We start from the raw sequence: 18,318 nt of genomic DNA on the forward strand, positions 1-18,318 counted from the left end.
TCTTTTCTATGAACGTGATATATAAGGTTCATGGAAAATCATAGAAATATCCCGTAAATTCGTGTTTTGAAATTATTTTTACTATTATACATAAATTGGAGGGATATAGGATTAGCATAATTTATTAAAACTTATATTTTATCTATAATGTTCCTTCTCCTCTTAATTATACACATTGAGCGGCCGAAATTTTCCAGAAAGCATTTTCGGTCGCTAGAAACAAGCGACCGTAGAGAGATGGGGGGGGGGAGGAGAGGAGAGGAATGGAGAGGAGAGGAGAGGAGAGGAGAAGAGAGGAGAGGAGAGGAGAGGAGAAGAGAGGAGAGGAGAGGAGAGGAGAAAGAGAGAGAGAGAGAGAGAGAGAGAGAGAGAGAGAGAGACTCTGAAGGATAGACTCGCTGTTTCGTTCGACGAGCCCAGCTCGGCATGCGAAGTCTCACCGATTACAATCGGAGTTTCTATCCTTTTTTGTTTTTTCTCTGTCTCACTCTGTCGTACTTCTGTTTCAATAATTCGTTCTGCAATTCAAGAATGTGATTTCTATCGATTCTGGCATCATCATCGATACATCAAGAACGCATGATTCCTTCTCTAAACAACGATCTTGATATATATTTCTATATATAAAAAAATATATTATTATGGCGTTTCCGGCTGATAATATATTGCTGATTTATTTACAATGGTTCAATCCATTTCTATAGTTGAATAGCAATACTACTTTGCGCGCGACCGATAGGAGGAATGGCACTTCTTACTAAGACTCGATATCCGAGTCAAAAATGTGCTGTATACAATAATTTCAGACTTTGCATAAGTAGCTGGCGATTTACAGAAAACCTCAAAGAACAATACTATGCTTGCAGAAACGAGTTACGAGCTTTAGTATAAGAACAAAGTGTATTCGAAAATTTCATTTATATGCTACGTCTGTTACGAGATTGCCGCTTGTCGTTCCGACATCCGAGCAGAAAGAAAGCTCAACCGAAACACATCACGTTCCGAACCTTGATATATGCATGTGTAAATAATTCAGTAAATAAAGTTTAAACATGTGTTGTATATATGTACACGCACACACGCGCGCGCGCGCGCACACGCATATATGCGCACATGCGTATGTATGTATGCTATTATATATGCATATATATATATATATATATATATACACATATATATACACATACATACATATACATACATATATATATATATGTATATGTTATTTTATATATATGCATCAATAATTTACTAAATAAAATGTATGTAAAAGACAGAATAGTATAATTAAAATAATTATCTTCATTTGTATTCATATGTAAATAATATGGTATGTTTCTTGTTTAGGAAGAAATTATTTCAACAAAATTGAAATAAGTAATATCATATTTATTTTATTATTTTTCCTCTCAAAAGAAAAAACTTTGACCAGGGCACGTTTTGATTGATATGAGCCTGAGTAGGTCGATAATTCAGATCATTTCTATGGTTCAGCGACGCACTTTTCATGACAGCGCCGCTGTCGGAATATCGCGGAACTAAAATACTGCTCAGTTTCATGGCTTCACGTCAATTTCACTCGTAATATACAAACGAAATTTTTGGATGCACCTTTCTCTTAAACTAAAACTCCTACCGCGTTTCTAAAAGCATGGGATTGTTCGTTTAGGTTTTCTACAATACGCTAGCTACTTTTCATGAACGTGCAAGATCTGAAACTCTTATATGCAACACATATTGTGATGTGTTGACTACAGAAGCCGATAACAAAACTGTAAGTCTTTAATTTTTTTTCGTTTTTCGTATTCAAATGTAGCTGGCGCTTTGCGTTGTTGTCGATACTTTAATTGTGGAGAAGGATTTTTCAGTCCATAAACACAGTTATGAGAAAGGTGCTTTTAAAATTTAATGATAAAACAGGACACTCCAGCATCCCGATTCATCTCAGAGAATCCTGATATTTTAATTACTAGAGCGGATAAAGGGAATACCACCGTAATTATGAGTCGTGATAGCTATAAAGAAAAAATGTATGAGATTCTTAATGATCATACTACATACGATTCAATCAAAAAAGATCCCACGAAGAAAATAACTGTTGAAATTGGTAAATTATTAAAAAATTGGAAAAATAAGGGGTACATTGATTCTAATTTATATAAAAAATTGTACGTTTCGGACGGCGAACTTCCGAGATCTTACGGTTTGCCAAAAATTCACAAAGAAGGTCACCCTTTAAGATTGATTGTCAGTTGTATTAATAATGCTTTTTATCCACTGGCGACTTTCTTAAAGGAAATCATTGACAATAATAATATAAAAAATTTCAGTTTCGTTAAAAATAGCTTTGATTTAGTAAATAAACTCAATGGTAAAGCAATTGATACAAATTTTAGTATTATATCATTTGACGTGGTCTCCATGTACACGAATATTCCGACCGAATTAGTATCAAAAAGCATTGAACGCAGATGGAATCTTATGGAGAATAAGACTTCGATTCCTTTACATGAATTTATCAAAGCAATTATGATTATAATTAATTCTACATTTTTTAGTTTTGATAATAAAATATTTAAACAGATTTTTGGCATGCCAATGGGTTCTCCTTTGTCCCCCATACTGGCGAACATTGTTTTACAAGATTTGGAACAAGAAATCGTTACCAAGAATAACATTAATTCATCGTTTTATTTTCGTTATGTGGACGATATTGTATTAGCTATACACAAAGAAAAAGTTGAAGGAGTTCTAGAATTGTTTAACTCATATCATGAAAGGCTTAAATTTACTGTGGACTTTGGCGATGATAACGGCATACATTTCCTAGATGTTAAATTAACGAGACAGGAAGGAAATATCATCTTCGATATTTATAAAAAACCTACCAATTCTGGGAGATATCTTAATTATTTTTCGAATCATTCGTTAGAACACAAAAGGGGAGTTATTATTGGGCAATTTGATAGAATTCTATTCTTATCCCATCCTAAATTTCATGAAAAAAACATCTCTGAATTAATTCACACGTTTCTAAGTAATGGTTATCCTTTAAAGTTTATATTTTCTACAATAAATAATAGAATTAAAACGTTGGAAAACAGAACTAATTTAGATCAAAATCGTAAAGAAATTAATAATGAATGTGACTCTAATGTTACTTCAAAAAAATTTTTCACGATACCATATTTGGGCAAAGTTTCGGAAAAATTTAAAAAACTTTCACATATGTACGGTTTTAATATAGCTTATAAACCTATGAATAAATTGAATACATTTATTAAGACAGGAAAGGATTCTTTGCCTAAGGATGACCAATGCGGAGTAGTTTATAAAATTAATTGCTCAAACTGTGAATCGTCTTATGTTGGCCAAACCAAACGGAAATTAAAAACTCGGATTAAAGAACATAAGGCTGATATAAGAAAATCTTCTTCCGAAATTTCTGTGGTTTCACGTCACCGTATGAATGAGATGCATGAATTAGATTGGGATAATATAAGAATTTTAGATAGAGAACAATCTTTAGCGAAAAGAAGAATTTCGGAAATGATACATATAAAAAGACAAACAAGTGGTATCAATAAGCAAAGTGACACGGAAGGTTTGCCTGAGGTTTATTTTCCTCTTCTAAAAAAGGATGTCTCTTTCTGTTAATAAACAATTCTAGAACTTTCTAAAAATTTTGACTCAGATATATAAATAGTGGTAAAATATATGATAGGACAAATAACAACACATAATGTCACAAAATGTGACAAAATTCTAACTGTGTAAAAGAAATATTCGAGATTCATCGTTTGGTTTTTTTGCTGTAAAACAGGTAATGATTCTATTTCTTTATATTCCGACTAGAAGATTTTAATATATACAATTTTATTTAGAATCTGGAAATTCTTGTTCTACACTTTTCTTGATATGACAATTGACGGTTTAACATTACTGCATGAAGCATCTTCACATACAAAAGAACATGTTTATTTAATTACAACTCTCGACTGTTGAATTTAATGTCAACTAGATGTAACTCTGCGTTTTAAGAATATTATTGAATTACTGAAGATGGCCAGATTGTGGCCGAAACGTTTAATGTTTTAATTAATGTAATAATAATTATATATCACAAACTATAACTTGTGCTGTGGTTTTTTATGCTCTTATTTTTTATATGTGTTAAAAAAATGATAATTGTAAATAGCATCGAACATGAAGAAATATTTCTGACATTAAAAGTACATTGCAAAAATTAATTTTACAATTAATTGTTGTAACAAATAAATTTTACATAAACAAAGAACAATTTAAGAAAGAGTTATACACGTTTCTTTAATAATTTTTTCCATATAATCGATTGGTGTAGTCACTTTTTTTCTAATTTTTAATAACTTGTTTATAACAATTTGTTGCAAAATTTATTAACTCAAATAATCAAACCCGATCTTTAAAGTGTTACCAAATCAATAGTATTAGTTGTAATGATTTAGAAAATAGTACACAGTATACTATAATTTCATCCTTTAATAAAACAATGACGTTTTAATGAAAAATTTAATTTTAACATTTAAAAAAATCGTAAACATGTTAAATTCGGAAAAATGTTCTTTTTATTTTAATCGTAACTTTAAATTTGTAATATTTTCAAATGTAATTTTAGCCCAGTACTCTTAACATAATGTATAATATTTAAAAAAAAATAGTATGGTTACACGCGATTCAAAAAAAGTATTTATTTTGAAGGAAGAAGATGGTCATCTTTTAAGTATAAAGAAGATGTTAAATTCAAGTAAAAAATCATTTATTATTGGTTTAAGTTATTATATTATTAATGTAAAAATTATATTTATTATTATTAATACTGGAGGCAAATATAGATGAAAAACGTAAAATACAAAAAATATATAGAAAATATTACTCTTCGCTACAGCAATATCTCAGTATACAAATAGAGTTTGCTCTCTAAATCTGAATTAATGGATAATCACCAATTTAGTGCCAAATATGTCACTGTTAATTAATTAATGAAATGTGATATCCCTAACCTATAGCAAATCTTGCTTCAGTATATAAATGTAGAGCTTTCAACGTATATGGTAAGATTGGAATTACAATATGCTAGAACGTGCAAATATCGATATTTTAACTATATAATGCTCAAACCTATTTTTTTTTATAACTGAATTTCACTGATTATCAACTGCCGAATGTGTTAATATGATATGCTGATAATTCAATACTAACAATAAATATGTCATTTCAATAAATTATCCACTAATTTATATTTAGAGAGTGTGTTTATTACACATCGGTTGTAGACACGTTAGACATTCTTTCTTGAACATTTCTTTTATTTGAAGGACACAAGCCACATCTTCATCATTTTTGCGATTTAAAAAAATCATAAATTTATTAATTAAAACGACATGATGGTCACACTTGCTGACATTTTGATCCGAGAAAAAATATTTTGCTCGAATGGCTGCTAGACCATGGTGGAAGAGATTGATATGGTATGCTCAGTTTGGGCAAACCACGCCCCTTTTGCGAATCGAAGTATCGTAGATCCAGGCTTGCCAACTGCAAAGAAATAAATGATGTCTACAACTGATCTCTGTGCATTATATATATATATATATATACGTTGGTATAAGTATTGTTGGTACAAATTGTACTTATTTATTTATTTTTATTTATGTATTCATTTGTTCATTTATCCAGGGAAAAATGATTTATATATAATTGTATATATGTTGACCAATGTAAAAAAGCCCATCAAAGCCATCAGCTATTCGGATGCACAGAAAATTCTTTATTTTCATGTGAATGTAACAAAACGAATAAGATATATACGTTTCAATGCATCAATTCGAGTCTTTATCAATATAAAATATAAATCGAAGTTACATAATTAACGCAAATTCCAAATTGATGATTCCCGACAATTTAGTTCATTCTTCTTCATCCAACTATCAAATTAACTATGTAATGAATAGTCTAATTATTAAGTAATTATTAAGAATATTAATACTTATACAATAATATCATAAAAACTTACATAAAGTAAAAACGAAGTCATATACATTGTGTCACTCGATAGAATCACATCGCTCATCAGATTTGTTGTGTAGTCATTCAAAAGAAATACAAAAACGAAAAAATTAGAGAATTATTAAAATCATCTATCTGCGTTTTTTATTATATCACCTTACATGTAAGCGTTTCTCGCGACTCGACGTTAAAGATCTTGTGGTATTAATCAGAGATACAAAATAATATGAGAGTCAAAATAATAATTAAAGTTATTGAAATAAAATAACATAAAAATAAAAATAAAAATAAAAATAAGAACAAAGAGGAGCGGACTAAACTAAGTCGAAAAGTCCTCTATCATTTTGCAATTCTCGGAATAGTTAACGAGATATTAATAATATTTAAAGATAGAATACGCGCGTCCGACCTAATATTGCCGAAGATATAGTCCATCGATCGCACGGCGCGCGGATCGCGAGGAGCGGGGATGGCTTAGCATCTTGTGTATGAAAAATTCTATAAAAAAGTATAGATATTTTAAATATATATTTCTGAAATGTTTTTCAATTCTTATTATACTCCTACTCACTCCAACAAATGTGTTCAAGTGAGTAGGAACTAGAGTAGGAGCATGCGACACAAACAAACATTAGTATTACTAAGTAGTACATGATAAAAAGAGACCGAATCTAAATGATGTGTGTGCGATGAAGACAACAACTAAGGTTGGCTGAACTGGATCTACGAACGTAAGAGAGAGGGTAGAGAAAACACCCTGTATATTATTTTTTTACATTATCAAAATTTATACTTACTATATTTATATTTTTTATGTTTACTATTTTTATATTTTATTAAATATCCGTCCGTGTGTAAATACAACATGCAGAAATGTAACAAATATATTAGGTGTTGGAATTAATTCGTAGCGTTTTTTAATGAAAGAATGTTATTTATTTCACATGAGCATTAAAAAATACATTAATGAAAGTACTTCCCATCACTTGTAAAACGCTACGAATTAATTCCAACACCTAATAAATATAAATGTTATAATTCCACAATTAAATTTGTCAAAAAAAGAGGCAAACATCGTGCACTTTAGATAATATACGAAATTATTGTTATAAACAAATTATTAAAAATTGATTGTAGAGAAATAGTGACTACACCAATCGATTGTATTAGAAAAATTATTAAACAAACATGTATAACTCTTTCTTAAATTGTTCTTTGTTTATGTATAAATTATTTGTTTATAACAATTAATTGCAAAATTGATTTTTGCAATGTACTTTTAACAAAACTTTTTTCAAAAATATTTTTTCATGCTTTAGTCCTGTTTACAATTGTTATTTTTTGATTATTCTTAGTAATCTACGCATGGGCAAAAACAATTTTTCATAATTTATTTATTTTTAAAATTAACAAATTTTAAAGGTTCAAAAAACTGACAAATTCAATAATAAATTCTAATAAGAGCTAAATGAGCCAAGCACGTTAAACGATGCAAAAGAGTATATTGTTACAATCACTAAAATTCTTCCAAACGTTTCGGTTCACAACGGAGCCATCTTTAGTAGATACATAACTTACATTAACGTCTGTTTTTATATTATTTTCTTTCGTATATTACACATTCATTAGATAACATAAAAAACATGTCGCAATCAACTCATCTCACGTATTCATAGTGGTCATTTCCATCAAATCAAGTGCACATTTTTATGCCATTATGATATTGATATTAGTTGTAAGTTTATGTTACATATCGCAATTAATTATCGTCAGAATGCGCATCCAGAGTCGTAATTTCGATCAAACTATAAGAACATTCTTATGCCATTATGGTGGTACTGGCTTCGAATTCGAGAAACAACAGGCAGAACAGGAAGAACGCTTACATGTCGATGGATAGCTCGACACATTCGTAATCTATATTATTATGAATGTGCACTTGATTTGATGGAAATTACCGCTCCGAATGTGTGCTGAGGTGAATTGATTGCGACATGTTCGATTGGTGTAATCAGAATTTCTCTATAATGAATTTCTAATAATTTGTTTGTAGCAAAATTTGTTTGTTACAAAATTGATTTTTGCAACATGTCTTTTATGCCGTTATATAGAGCATAAGAAACTATACAATTTTTGTATAAAATATTTTTGGTTTAAAAGATATTTAAGAAACGATACAATCCATTATTTTCGAAGGAGTTTCCTCTAAATCTCGAGATAAGGAATATGGATCTAATATTTTCTTATGCTCTACAACATATCCAAAGCTCGTTAAAATTAATTCCGACGGTTCCTTTGTAAGACTATTTTGTTTTAACTTGAAGTTTCACAAATACCTTTAGACTTATAGAATTCATAGTAAGAAATGTAAATATTTACATTTTTTATTATAACATAGCGAATATAAGGATATTGTATATCAGGAAGTGTCAACCACGTCAAAAAAATATGAAATAACGAATTATCGTAGTATGTGCGACAATCAGTCCGAAAATCTTAAGAAGTGTACGTACTTCAAGAATTCGACAACTGCAATATTGCATTAATGTAAACGGATATCACTTCTGTTTTACTTCTTTATTTAATGACGAATGACCTTTTATTATAGATCGTTGAAATCGTCTAAATACTCACTATTACACTAATTGTAAGGTTAAAAAAGTTAGTATGCCGTTTAAAAAAATGGAAGTGACTTTGAAATCTCCGAAGCGCCTCCACCTAAAAAAATTCTTACCAGCGTATATTATGGTCCTTTTGATACCGTACAACTTTTGTAATTATAATATTTTCATATTTCTAAAAATAGCGGAGATATTCAAGGTGTTTCCCCGTTTTCCACTTTTTCGCGGGTTTCCTCCGAATCCAGATCCATTCTTAGAATGACAACGTTTCGTGAACCTTGTAGTCCACTTCATCAGAGCGAGGAGCAGTCTGATATTTTATCACCCATGGAAGCCTCAAGAATATTAATGATACATAATATCATTAATAAGAAAACCAATTTTTTAAGAATAAATCTTTCAGAACGTGTAGCGTAAAAACTAGTTATAAGAGAAGGTTGGTCCCACGGAGATATTTGTTCAGAAGGACGAGAGAATTACAACATAAAATTTAGTTAATTCGACCAGAAAATCAGTTTGCATAAGATGATGTAAGGTCCTTTAAATTTTGTTCTTTTTTAACAAAGTTACAGTTTCTTGAATTTTGATCTCTGCGCTATGAACTTTTGTTTCAATTTAATATATTAAAAAAAAATATCAATATATACATATATATATATATAATTATCTATTTATCTAATATAATTATTTATTTATATTAGGTTTTGACAAAGGATAGCGTTACGGTATCTGTTGATGCAGTAGTTTATTACCGTGTTAATAACGCGACCATTTCGATTGCAAATGTGGAGAATGCGCATCATAGTACGAGGTTACTGGCTCAAACGACTTTAAGGAATACGATGGGAACGCGACCACTTCATGAAATATTGAGTGAGCGGGAAACAATCTCCGGAAACATGCAGGTATAAGAAAAAAGACACAATTATGCATGTTATGTATCCTAAGGAAAAAAATATTAATCATTTTGGAAAAGAAAAAAATATACACCAACTTCATAAAAAAGTATTGAATATTATATCCTTTTTAATAAAAAACAGATATAAAATAAATGCAATTAGCAAAGTATTTCATTACACAAGACACATAAGATGAACTGAAAGTGATTAAAGTGATCAATTGGATTACAGTGTAGAAAAAAACTTTGCTTTGTTTGCCCGTCATATTAAAAACGTAATATTCTAAAATCAATATATTTCCGCGGTACATAAATTACTTGGAATACCATAGTATCTAGCGGTCTTTGAATATTTTTAGATGCTAAATTATACTGAAATTATACTGGAATTTTATGTATTTTGGCAAATTTCTGGAAAACTTCTGAAATTTCAGGGTTTGGAATTTATCATTCTTTCATTCTAAAAAAGTCAAAGCGTGAAAAAAAAAGAAATAATAAAAAAAAAGTTGAGTTTAGGCATAAATCTTCCCCTATAGCAAAATATTTCAACAATTTTGAAAGATTACAATATTTCATAAAACATTGCTGCAACAATAGTCCTTTGCAAAAATAAAATATTGCTGCAATATTTAGAGAAATACATATTGCATACATATTGCTATATTTCAATTATTCTAATTTTATTAATTGCTAACATATTATTGTATGTGTTTAGTATCATACAATATTTCAAAATATATACAATAAAGACATGATCAAAAAATATTCGGAGGCTTAGAAAGTACATCCAAAAAAGGTTGGGAATCTCCAGGAGATTTGCTAATTCTTTCTGATTTGCGTATTCTTTCTTATAGGACTCTTGGTTGTTTTCTTCTTATGAGAGACGTATAATTTTCTCGTAAGGAGAAAACGCAGCGGGGCCGTATATTTATTTATTGAATTGTAATATTGCAACAATAGATTGCAATGTTTTCTACAAAATATTAAAATTATAATATTTTGCAATATTATTGCAACAAGATATTAAAATTTCAATGTTGCAGCAATATTGCTGCAATTTTTACATGTAACGCACTATTGCTGCAATATTTCATGCTGTAGGGGTTTTCTTAATGGTGTAATAAGTTAACCAATAGAAAATTTGAATTTAATCTGTAAAATAGAACAAGTATAAAAGTCGTTTGTGTTAACGGAATGTTCGTTTGATATTATTTATAAAGTAATAAATAATATTATTTCCAATTAGCGTTTTAATTCATTTGTATAGAATTCTAACTTGAATACAAAGTATATAATATTGCATGAATCAATGAAAATTAATTAAATAATGAAAATTAGTCGATGATAAATCCAAAAACCAGGATTTTTATTTGGAATTTTTTTTTTAAATGTTGTTGAAACGGTCCAATAAAGCTGCATAGTAATCGCCATTGATCGTTTGCTTTGACGGAAGGTAATCGATATGAATTATACTGCGTGCATTCCAAAAAACTATGGTCATCCCCTTTCCGGTCGACTTCACGGTCTTCACCTTCTTCGGAGCTGGTTCACTCGGTCCACTTTTTGACCATTGTTTTGACTGTTCCTTCGTCTCAGGTGTGAAGTAATGGATCCATATTTCGTTCACAGTAATGAATCGACGCAGAAATTCATCTGGATTACATTGAAACATCTCCAAATATTATTTTGAAATCGTCACACGGTCGCGCTTATGGTCCACAGTGAGTAAAAGCGGCATCCATCTTGCCGATAGCTTTTTCATACCCAATTGTTCGTGTAAAATTGAAATCACTGTGCTATGTGATATGCCTGTGCCCTCAACAAGCTCCCGCACTTTCACTCGTCGATCAGTCAAAACAATATCGTGGACTTTATCGATGATTACTGGCGTAGCAGCTTCAATTGGACGTCCCAAACGAGGTGCATGACATGTGGATGTACCAAGTTTAAATTCATTCACTCAATTGTATACAGTCGCAAACACTGGTGCAGATGTGCTATGAACATTATCCAACTCGGCTTTGATTTCTTTTGGCGTTAAATCTTTCATATGTAGATATTTGATCACTGCACGAAACTCGTTTTTTTCCATTTTGCAAAAAATACAAAAGGTTATTCGCTTTAATCGTCTACAGAAATGAAACTATTCGATGAATTCCGCTCGAAATTTGACAGTAATCAGCTGAAAGATGCTACTTGTCAAAAAGTAATGTGACATGACACTGCAAGCCAGATTTTCCTCTGACAGATTTTCTAAGAACTTATTGACTTGCCTTCATAATATCCGCATCTTTGCTGTTCTGAGATTCACCTTGGTTTTGGATATTTCTGAATTTCCGCCGTGTATATCAATATTGAACGGACCCAAGATTTGTATATCTGTACTTTCGCTGCCATGCTCATGAATTTGTTGTTCCATATCACTTTTCTCAGACATCCAGCCATTCTTAACGTATTTCATCTCTTATCTTCTCTCTTCTATCTTAGCTTGATGTTAACTACATGCCTAGGTACTTGAAGGATAACTTATTCAATCCAGTCACAATCTACATCTTTTCAATCTGCGTTTGGAAATTATTATAGCGATTAATTGCGACGATTGTAAGACGTGTATCACGATATTTTTATGTCTAACAGAAATTCATTTGAATATTAGCCGGTTTATTTTATAATTTTACATGATTTTACATGACTTGTAAAAAGGTCGAAACGTATAATAAATTTTTTTACGACTAATAAACATCAATATTAATATTAATTATAAATATTGTTTGGAATTGATATCCGGCCGATTCCCTAGCCTTTATAAATATTTTATAAAAATAAAAAATTATTTGTGGATACGTAGGAGAGAGGTGAATTGGATAAGATAAAAGAGAAATAAATGCGGAAAATGCGATAGAAGATGGAGGAAGGAGATGCAAAATTGTACGAAAAAGAAGTAAAAGAGATAAACAGGGAGATTTTATGAAAAGGGAGGATAAAAGATTGAAAGAGGAATGGACAAGGCAGATAAAAAAGAAGTTAGGATTAAAGGATTGACAGAGAAGTACAAAGAGCTAGAGATTAAGTATGAACAGCTAGAAGGAAAAAAGAGTACAAAAAGTAACAGGAAAGAGGATAATGGACAAAGGGAGGCTAGGAATGTGACAAGTGAAAAGGGAAGTTGCAGTTCCTATGTAGGGGCAGAATCGATTTTTTAGCGAGAGGAAGGACTGAGCAGTAGAGAAATTAATATTCTGAAGAAATGGACAAATAGCAAAAGAGAAGAAAGAAGAAATTTTGTAATTAAGGAATTTTTACATGTAACTAAAGAAATTAAGGTAACAAAAAGTGTATGGAGAGATAGAGATAGGCGTAAGAGAGTAGTTAAAAGACAAAGCAAATTGTAGTATTGTAACATTGTAATTAGATAGAGTGAAGATGTATTAGTAATAAAGATAGAATGTAAAGAGGATAAAAAGTAGATTATGAGAAATAAGTATAAATTCAAAGGGGAAAAGTTTTCATCACTAGAAGCCTTGGATGTCGACTACGCCTATCATTTGGGAGTTACTGAAAAGACGATATAAAAAGACGATATTAATAATCAATATGCATATAGAAGGACTATTTGAACTAGCTCCTGTCGCAAAGTAAAATTATGCTAATCTTGAAATATGGTTGACAAAGTTCGGACTCACATTTGTTTGCTTCGAAGTTGCTAGTACAATATTGGAACACTATCATATCTTCATCACTAACAAATTTGATAACGCAACGAGAGAGGAATGGAAAAAAGAAATCAGCCTGACGAAACGAATCGATCAATTATTTACATTGAAAGAAATGATAGCGTTTCTGCAAAAGCGTTGTGTCATGCTTGAAATGATAAATAAAAGCAAATTACAAACCGAGTCAACGTCAATGGGAAAGAAAACAGACAAGAAAGTAGGATTAGCAGCAATTACAATGACATGTCCTAACTACGCGGGTACTTATTTGATTTTTAAATGAGAAATTTTTGAAATTATATCCACAACAGAGATATTTAGAAATAAAACAAAAAAAATTGTGCATTAAGCCTATTCTACAATTGCATAAGCGTAGTTGTAAGAATCGACTAATTACAGTCGAATATTTTCTTCATATTTGATTATGATTGTTAATTTTGATTATGATTGTTTAATTTTGATAACTACAACCATTTACAACTACGCTTACGCGTAGTTCAATTGTTGAAAGGGTTTTAACTGTCTTAAAACAGAGCACATGAGCTAAAAATGATGGACATCTTCATGCAAAAAGTATAATCTCAAGCATAACACTTTGTTACACACGGAGCAAGATCGTGGAAAACCTCAAGAAAAGAATAGTCAGGAAACGAGCCACACAGGCTCGCTGTTTCAGCAGCACATCACAGTTAATTTCTTGTGGAAGAGAAAAAAAACTCACAAAAAAATGGAAACTGTATTCAAGAGTCGGATGGAGGTTGTCAAATAACTCATTGCGATCCAAAACATACAACGCGAGTAATTCTTTCAACAGCGCAGATTTACATAAATGATGAAGGGAACGTAGATGCAGAGCCTTAATGGATCTCAATCAAATATAATAACGAAGGAGCTAGCCAACAAATTGAAGGAAATCAAATTAAAGAAAATCAATACTGAGCGTGCGTGCGTGCGTGCGTGTTCCTTCTCTCTCTTTCTCTCTTTCGCTCGCTCTCTCGCCCGTTCTCTTTCCAATCTGTTATCCTTTCTCTTCTACCATTGTAAGATGCAGTTCTCTCTGTTCTACCTGATGCGTCCTTCCGAGGGAAACGTAGAAAACTCGTTTCCACTCGCGATAAGGAAAAACGGGAATGCTCAGGTATCGAAGTTACGTGACAAGCAGATGACATCATACAAGGGGGAGGGGGGAGGGTGAAAAGATATTTTAGGATTGTGGAGAAAACTCTAAAAGAAACAGAAACTAGACAATTACAATTTTTATTCAATAACTTGATTAACTTATTTTATAAAAACTATATGTGTGCGAGAGCACATCACGCGGAAAGATTCGAGTGAGAAAACGACACAAGGTTGATATGATGCACGACAGTAAAGAGAACTCCGTTTCTTTGTAATTTAACAAAAGAATTTTCTTTAATATGCTCAGTTACAAAGTTAAAAAATATAATTAATTAAATATTAGATTAACAGAATATTAAATGCGGTCATCTTTTCCAAATGATATTTTGGAATCGCGGTAATGGAAAATCTCGGCGATTTTCTCGGCACTTCTCGAAAGATTCGTTTTATAGCGGTTTCACTAAGCGGTTAGCACGGCGATTTTACGAAGCGAGATTATGACTCTAAGAACTCTAAGAACTTTTAGACTCTAAGAAGGAGGCCGGCGAGATCGAAGCATTTATTGCTTTCGGCCTGAGCTTTCTTCTTGGGAAAAATCCAATAAAATTTTGCCACAATTGTAATTATTACGTGGCATTAGGTGTATAAAATTGATTGGCGCTTTGGATTCTTTTCTAACGACGTTCAACGTAACAGTCATGCGCGACAGAAAATCCGTGCGTGGGATTGGTGACAGCGCGTGACGTATTCATCGGAGCGCATCGCTCGCGTGCGCGAATTGAATCGTTCTAGAACTTTCGATTGTCCGTTGCCGGTAACGACAACTTGTTTGCGTATAACGACTTGTTTTTTAAAAGAACAAAGAACGCCAAATCGATGATTTTAACGAGGATTAAGATCATGCTCGAGATGAAATCACGAGCTCAATTTATGCATGCGTTCAATGACAATTAATGTCGGTCGACTGAAAGAATTCTTGCCTTTTTTTCGAATTACCGATCTCAAACAATATGCGTTCTTATCATACATAATTCTAAACCACCGAATAGAGGCAAGGGATAAAAGGAGACTGAAAATAATTTAAAATATTGTGTAATATTACATATTATATTATATATTTTTTTTACAAAGCATTAATTTATGTCTTATTTTAAATGTAACGCAGTGTAAACAATTTTATCTGAAGCGCATATTACTAATTCACACCCTATGACTGAAGTATCATCATCAACTTTACGCAATTTTTTTAATACATCGCATTTATTTTTAATACAATTTTGGCGTAATCACAAATTATTGAAAATGTATTCTCTTGCACGCGATTTTATTAAAAAGATATTTATTTTGTGATTTTTATGATGCGATTTAACAATAGAATGATACGAGCGCAATTTTATTATAATATTTTTATAATATAAGACGAATAGCTGAGCGCGCTATCTCTATCTATTATTAGGTGTACAAATAAGTTTCCGCCGTTTGACAAAAGACTGCGTCACTAGCAAGCTATATTAAAATTGTCTGATGTAAAACATTATATCGTAAGGTTGGACATCTGTCAACAACATAACCTTGAAATATTAGCGATTTTGTATCAGCATCATATATTTTTTTTTGTGCGAAAATGCTGAGTTTTGAGCCGAATAAGCGTCATTTGCGGGAACTTTTGATTTACTTCTTTAATTTGAAGAAATCTGCAGCTGAGGCTCATCGATTGCTTGTAGAAGCATATGGTGAGGCTGCCTTAAGTGAGAGAAGTTGTCGTGAATGGTTTCAAAAATTTAAGAACGGTGAATTTGACGTCGAAGACAAAGAACGTAGCGGAAGGCCGAAAGTGTACGAAGACACGGAATTGGAAGCATTATTGAATGAAGATTCGTGCCAAACGCAAAAAGAACTTGCACTTACATCAATAAAACATTATGTATCGTTCTTTCATAGAATAAATGCTTAATTTTTGATAAAAAACGGCGGAAACTTATTTGTACACCTAATACTTATCATCTTTTCTCTCTCTTTCTCCTATTGCATTCGCTCTCACGTTTTGTCTCTTCTTTCGCACGCAAAGATTTAAGATTTTTATTCCAATTCGAATTAATAAGTACAAATCGAACATTCAATAAGAGCGTGATGACATTAAAAGCATTATGATAATGTTGGCATGGTGTAACATGAAACCACTAAGGAATGAGCGAAGCATGAATGAAGGAAAAGATAACAGAAAGATAGCAGAATAATTTCATAATCCGAATATACAGTTCAAATATACATATATTTTAGAACAGCTTTTTATAAAATAAAATGAGAAATATATTTATTAACTTATTTTTTATACATATATGATATAATTACAAAATTATGTTTTTTTCACGAGAGGTTCCCGGTCTCTCTGCGTCATCATTGTCATCTTCTCTTCTATTTTCGTTTATATATACGGCTCATTGCCATAGCATCATCCATCAGAATCTTCAAATATCTCTCACATTCTTCTACTATATCGATTATTTGCATAATCGCAGCATCTATATAATCTCTGAAACATACAATGGCAAGGTTTACAATAACACAAATTAATAGATCTCATCTGTACATGAAGCATTTATCGCATGCAAAATAATAAGAACTTGATCACGCACAGAGCACTACTGCGAATGAGTGTACGAAATTTTGTACACGCTAATATTTATACCACGACTATCATGTCGAGTCTAATGCGAAGTCACTGTTCCACCTCAATGTCTATGATCATTAATATTTGTATTAGATTGATGCGTATGAAATGTCGAATATTTAAGTGAATATATAAAACTGCATATCTTTTTTCAAAAGCTGTTTATTTAATCAAAATATGCTCCATTTGTTGCAATACACTTTTCCCAATGAGATTTTAATGCATAGATGCCTGTTTTAAAGAAATTCTGATCTTTAGAATCAATAAACTCTGATATGGAATTTTTCAGTCTTCATTTTCTGTCTTCATTTTCATACTGTTTAGCCCGTAAAAACTGTTCTAAATGTTTAAAAAAATAAAAGTCGGTTGGCGAAAGATCCGGTAAATAAGCTGGGTGCTGCAAAATTTCATATTTTAATTCATTTAATTTCGCAATTGTTTTGTACGACGTATGCGGCCGAGCGTTGTCGTGGAGAAGTATTGGGCCATGCCGATTAACAAGTGATAGACATATAATTTTCAATTTTTCATGCATTTCATCAATGTATTAGCAGTACTTTTCAGCTGTAATTGTCTCCCCAGTTCGAAGGAATGAGTAATGAATTACTCCAGTCATATTCCACCAAATTGATATTAAAATTTTTCGTGGATGAAGTGATGGCCTTGGAGTATGAGCACAAGCCACATTCCTATCAAGCCACCGAGCACACTTTTTCCTATTGTCGTAAAGAACCCATTTTTCATCACAAATAATAATCCGATCGAAAAATGACTCTCGATGAAATCGGGTTAGTAATGATGAGCATACATTCAATCGATTCAGCTTATTTCGCTCGGTTAGTTCGTGCGGTACCCATTTATTCATTTTTTTCACCTTGCCAATTTCAGAAAGGTGTCGCAATATCGTTGTATGGTCAACTTTCATTCTGATAGCAAGTTCCCTTGTAGATACAGTTAGATTCGTTTCCACCAATGCTTTCAGAGCATCATTTTTCATAGACGTTTTGGGTCTTCCATGAGGTTCATTTTGTAGGGAAAAATCACCAGACCGAATTTTTCAAACCAACGCTGCACTTTTCGATCATTAACAATATTCTTCTCAAATGCCTGGGTTATATTGCGTGCAGCTTTTGCAGCATTATTACCAAGTTTATACTCATATAAAAAAATTACATGAATATCGGTTGAATTCATATCCTTACGAAATTCAAAACAAATAACAAAATGGAACACTTTTGAGAAAATCTTCTT

At 31.5% G+C, this 18,318-nt stretch overlaps 1 protein-coding gene across 14 annotated transcripts in view; it reads left to right on the plus strand.

Annotated features, from left to right (window-relative positions):
• Nucleotides 1-18,318, plus strand: part of LOC105143768 (band 7 protein AGAP004871) — a 364,599-nt gene that overhangs the window by 240,934 nt on the left and 105,347 nt on the right. For 13 of the 14 annotated variants that reach the window (XR_015546295.1, XR_015546296.1, XR_015546298.1 and 10 more), the window contains one exon: nt 9,368-9,571. The exons of the other annotated variant lie outside the window; for it this stretch is intronic. Coding sequence is in view for 8 of the 13 variants with exons in the window: in XM_087410053.1 (XP_087266179.1) it covers nt 9,368-9,571 (204 nt within the window). In the remaining 5 variants the exon portion in view is untranslated. The remainder of the gene's footprint in view (nt 1-9,367; nt 9,572-18,318) is intronic. 14 annotated transcript variants of the gene reach the window in all.

The sequence above is a fragment of the Acromyrmex echinatior genome, chromosome 10, assembly GCF_024713525.1.
Source record: "Acromyrmex echinatior isolate Ae372 chromosome 10, ASM2471352v2, whole genome shotgun sequence".
Taxonomy (NCBI): Eukaryota; Metazoa; Arthropoda; class Insecta; order Hymenoptera; family Formicidae; genus Acromyrmex; species Acromyrmex echinatior.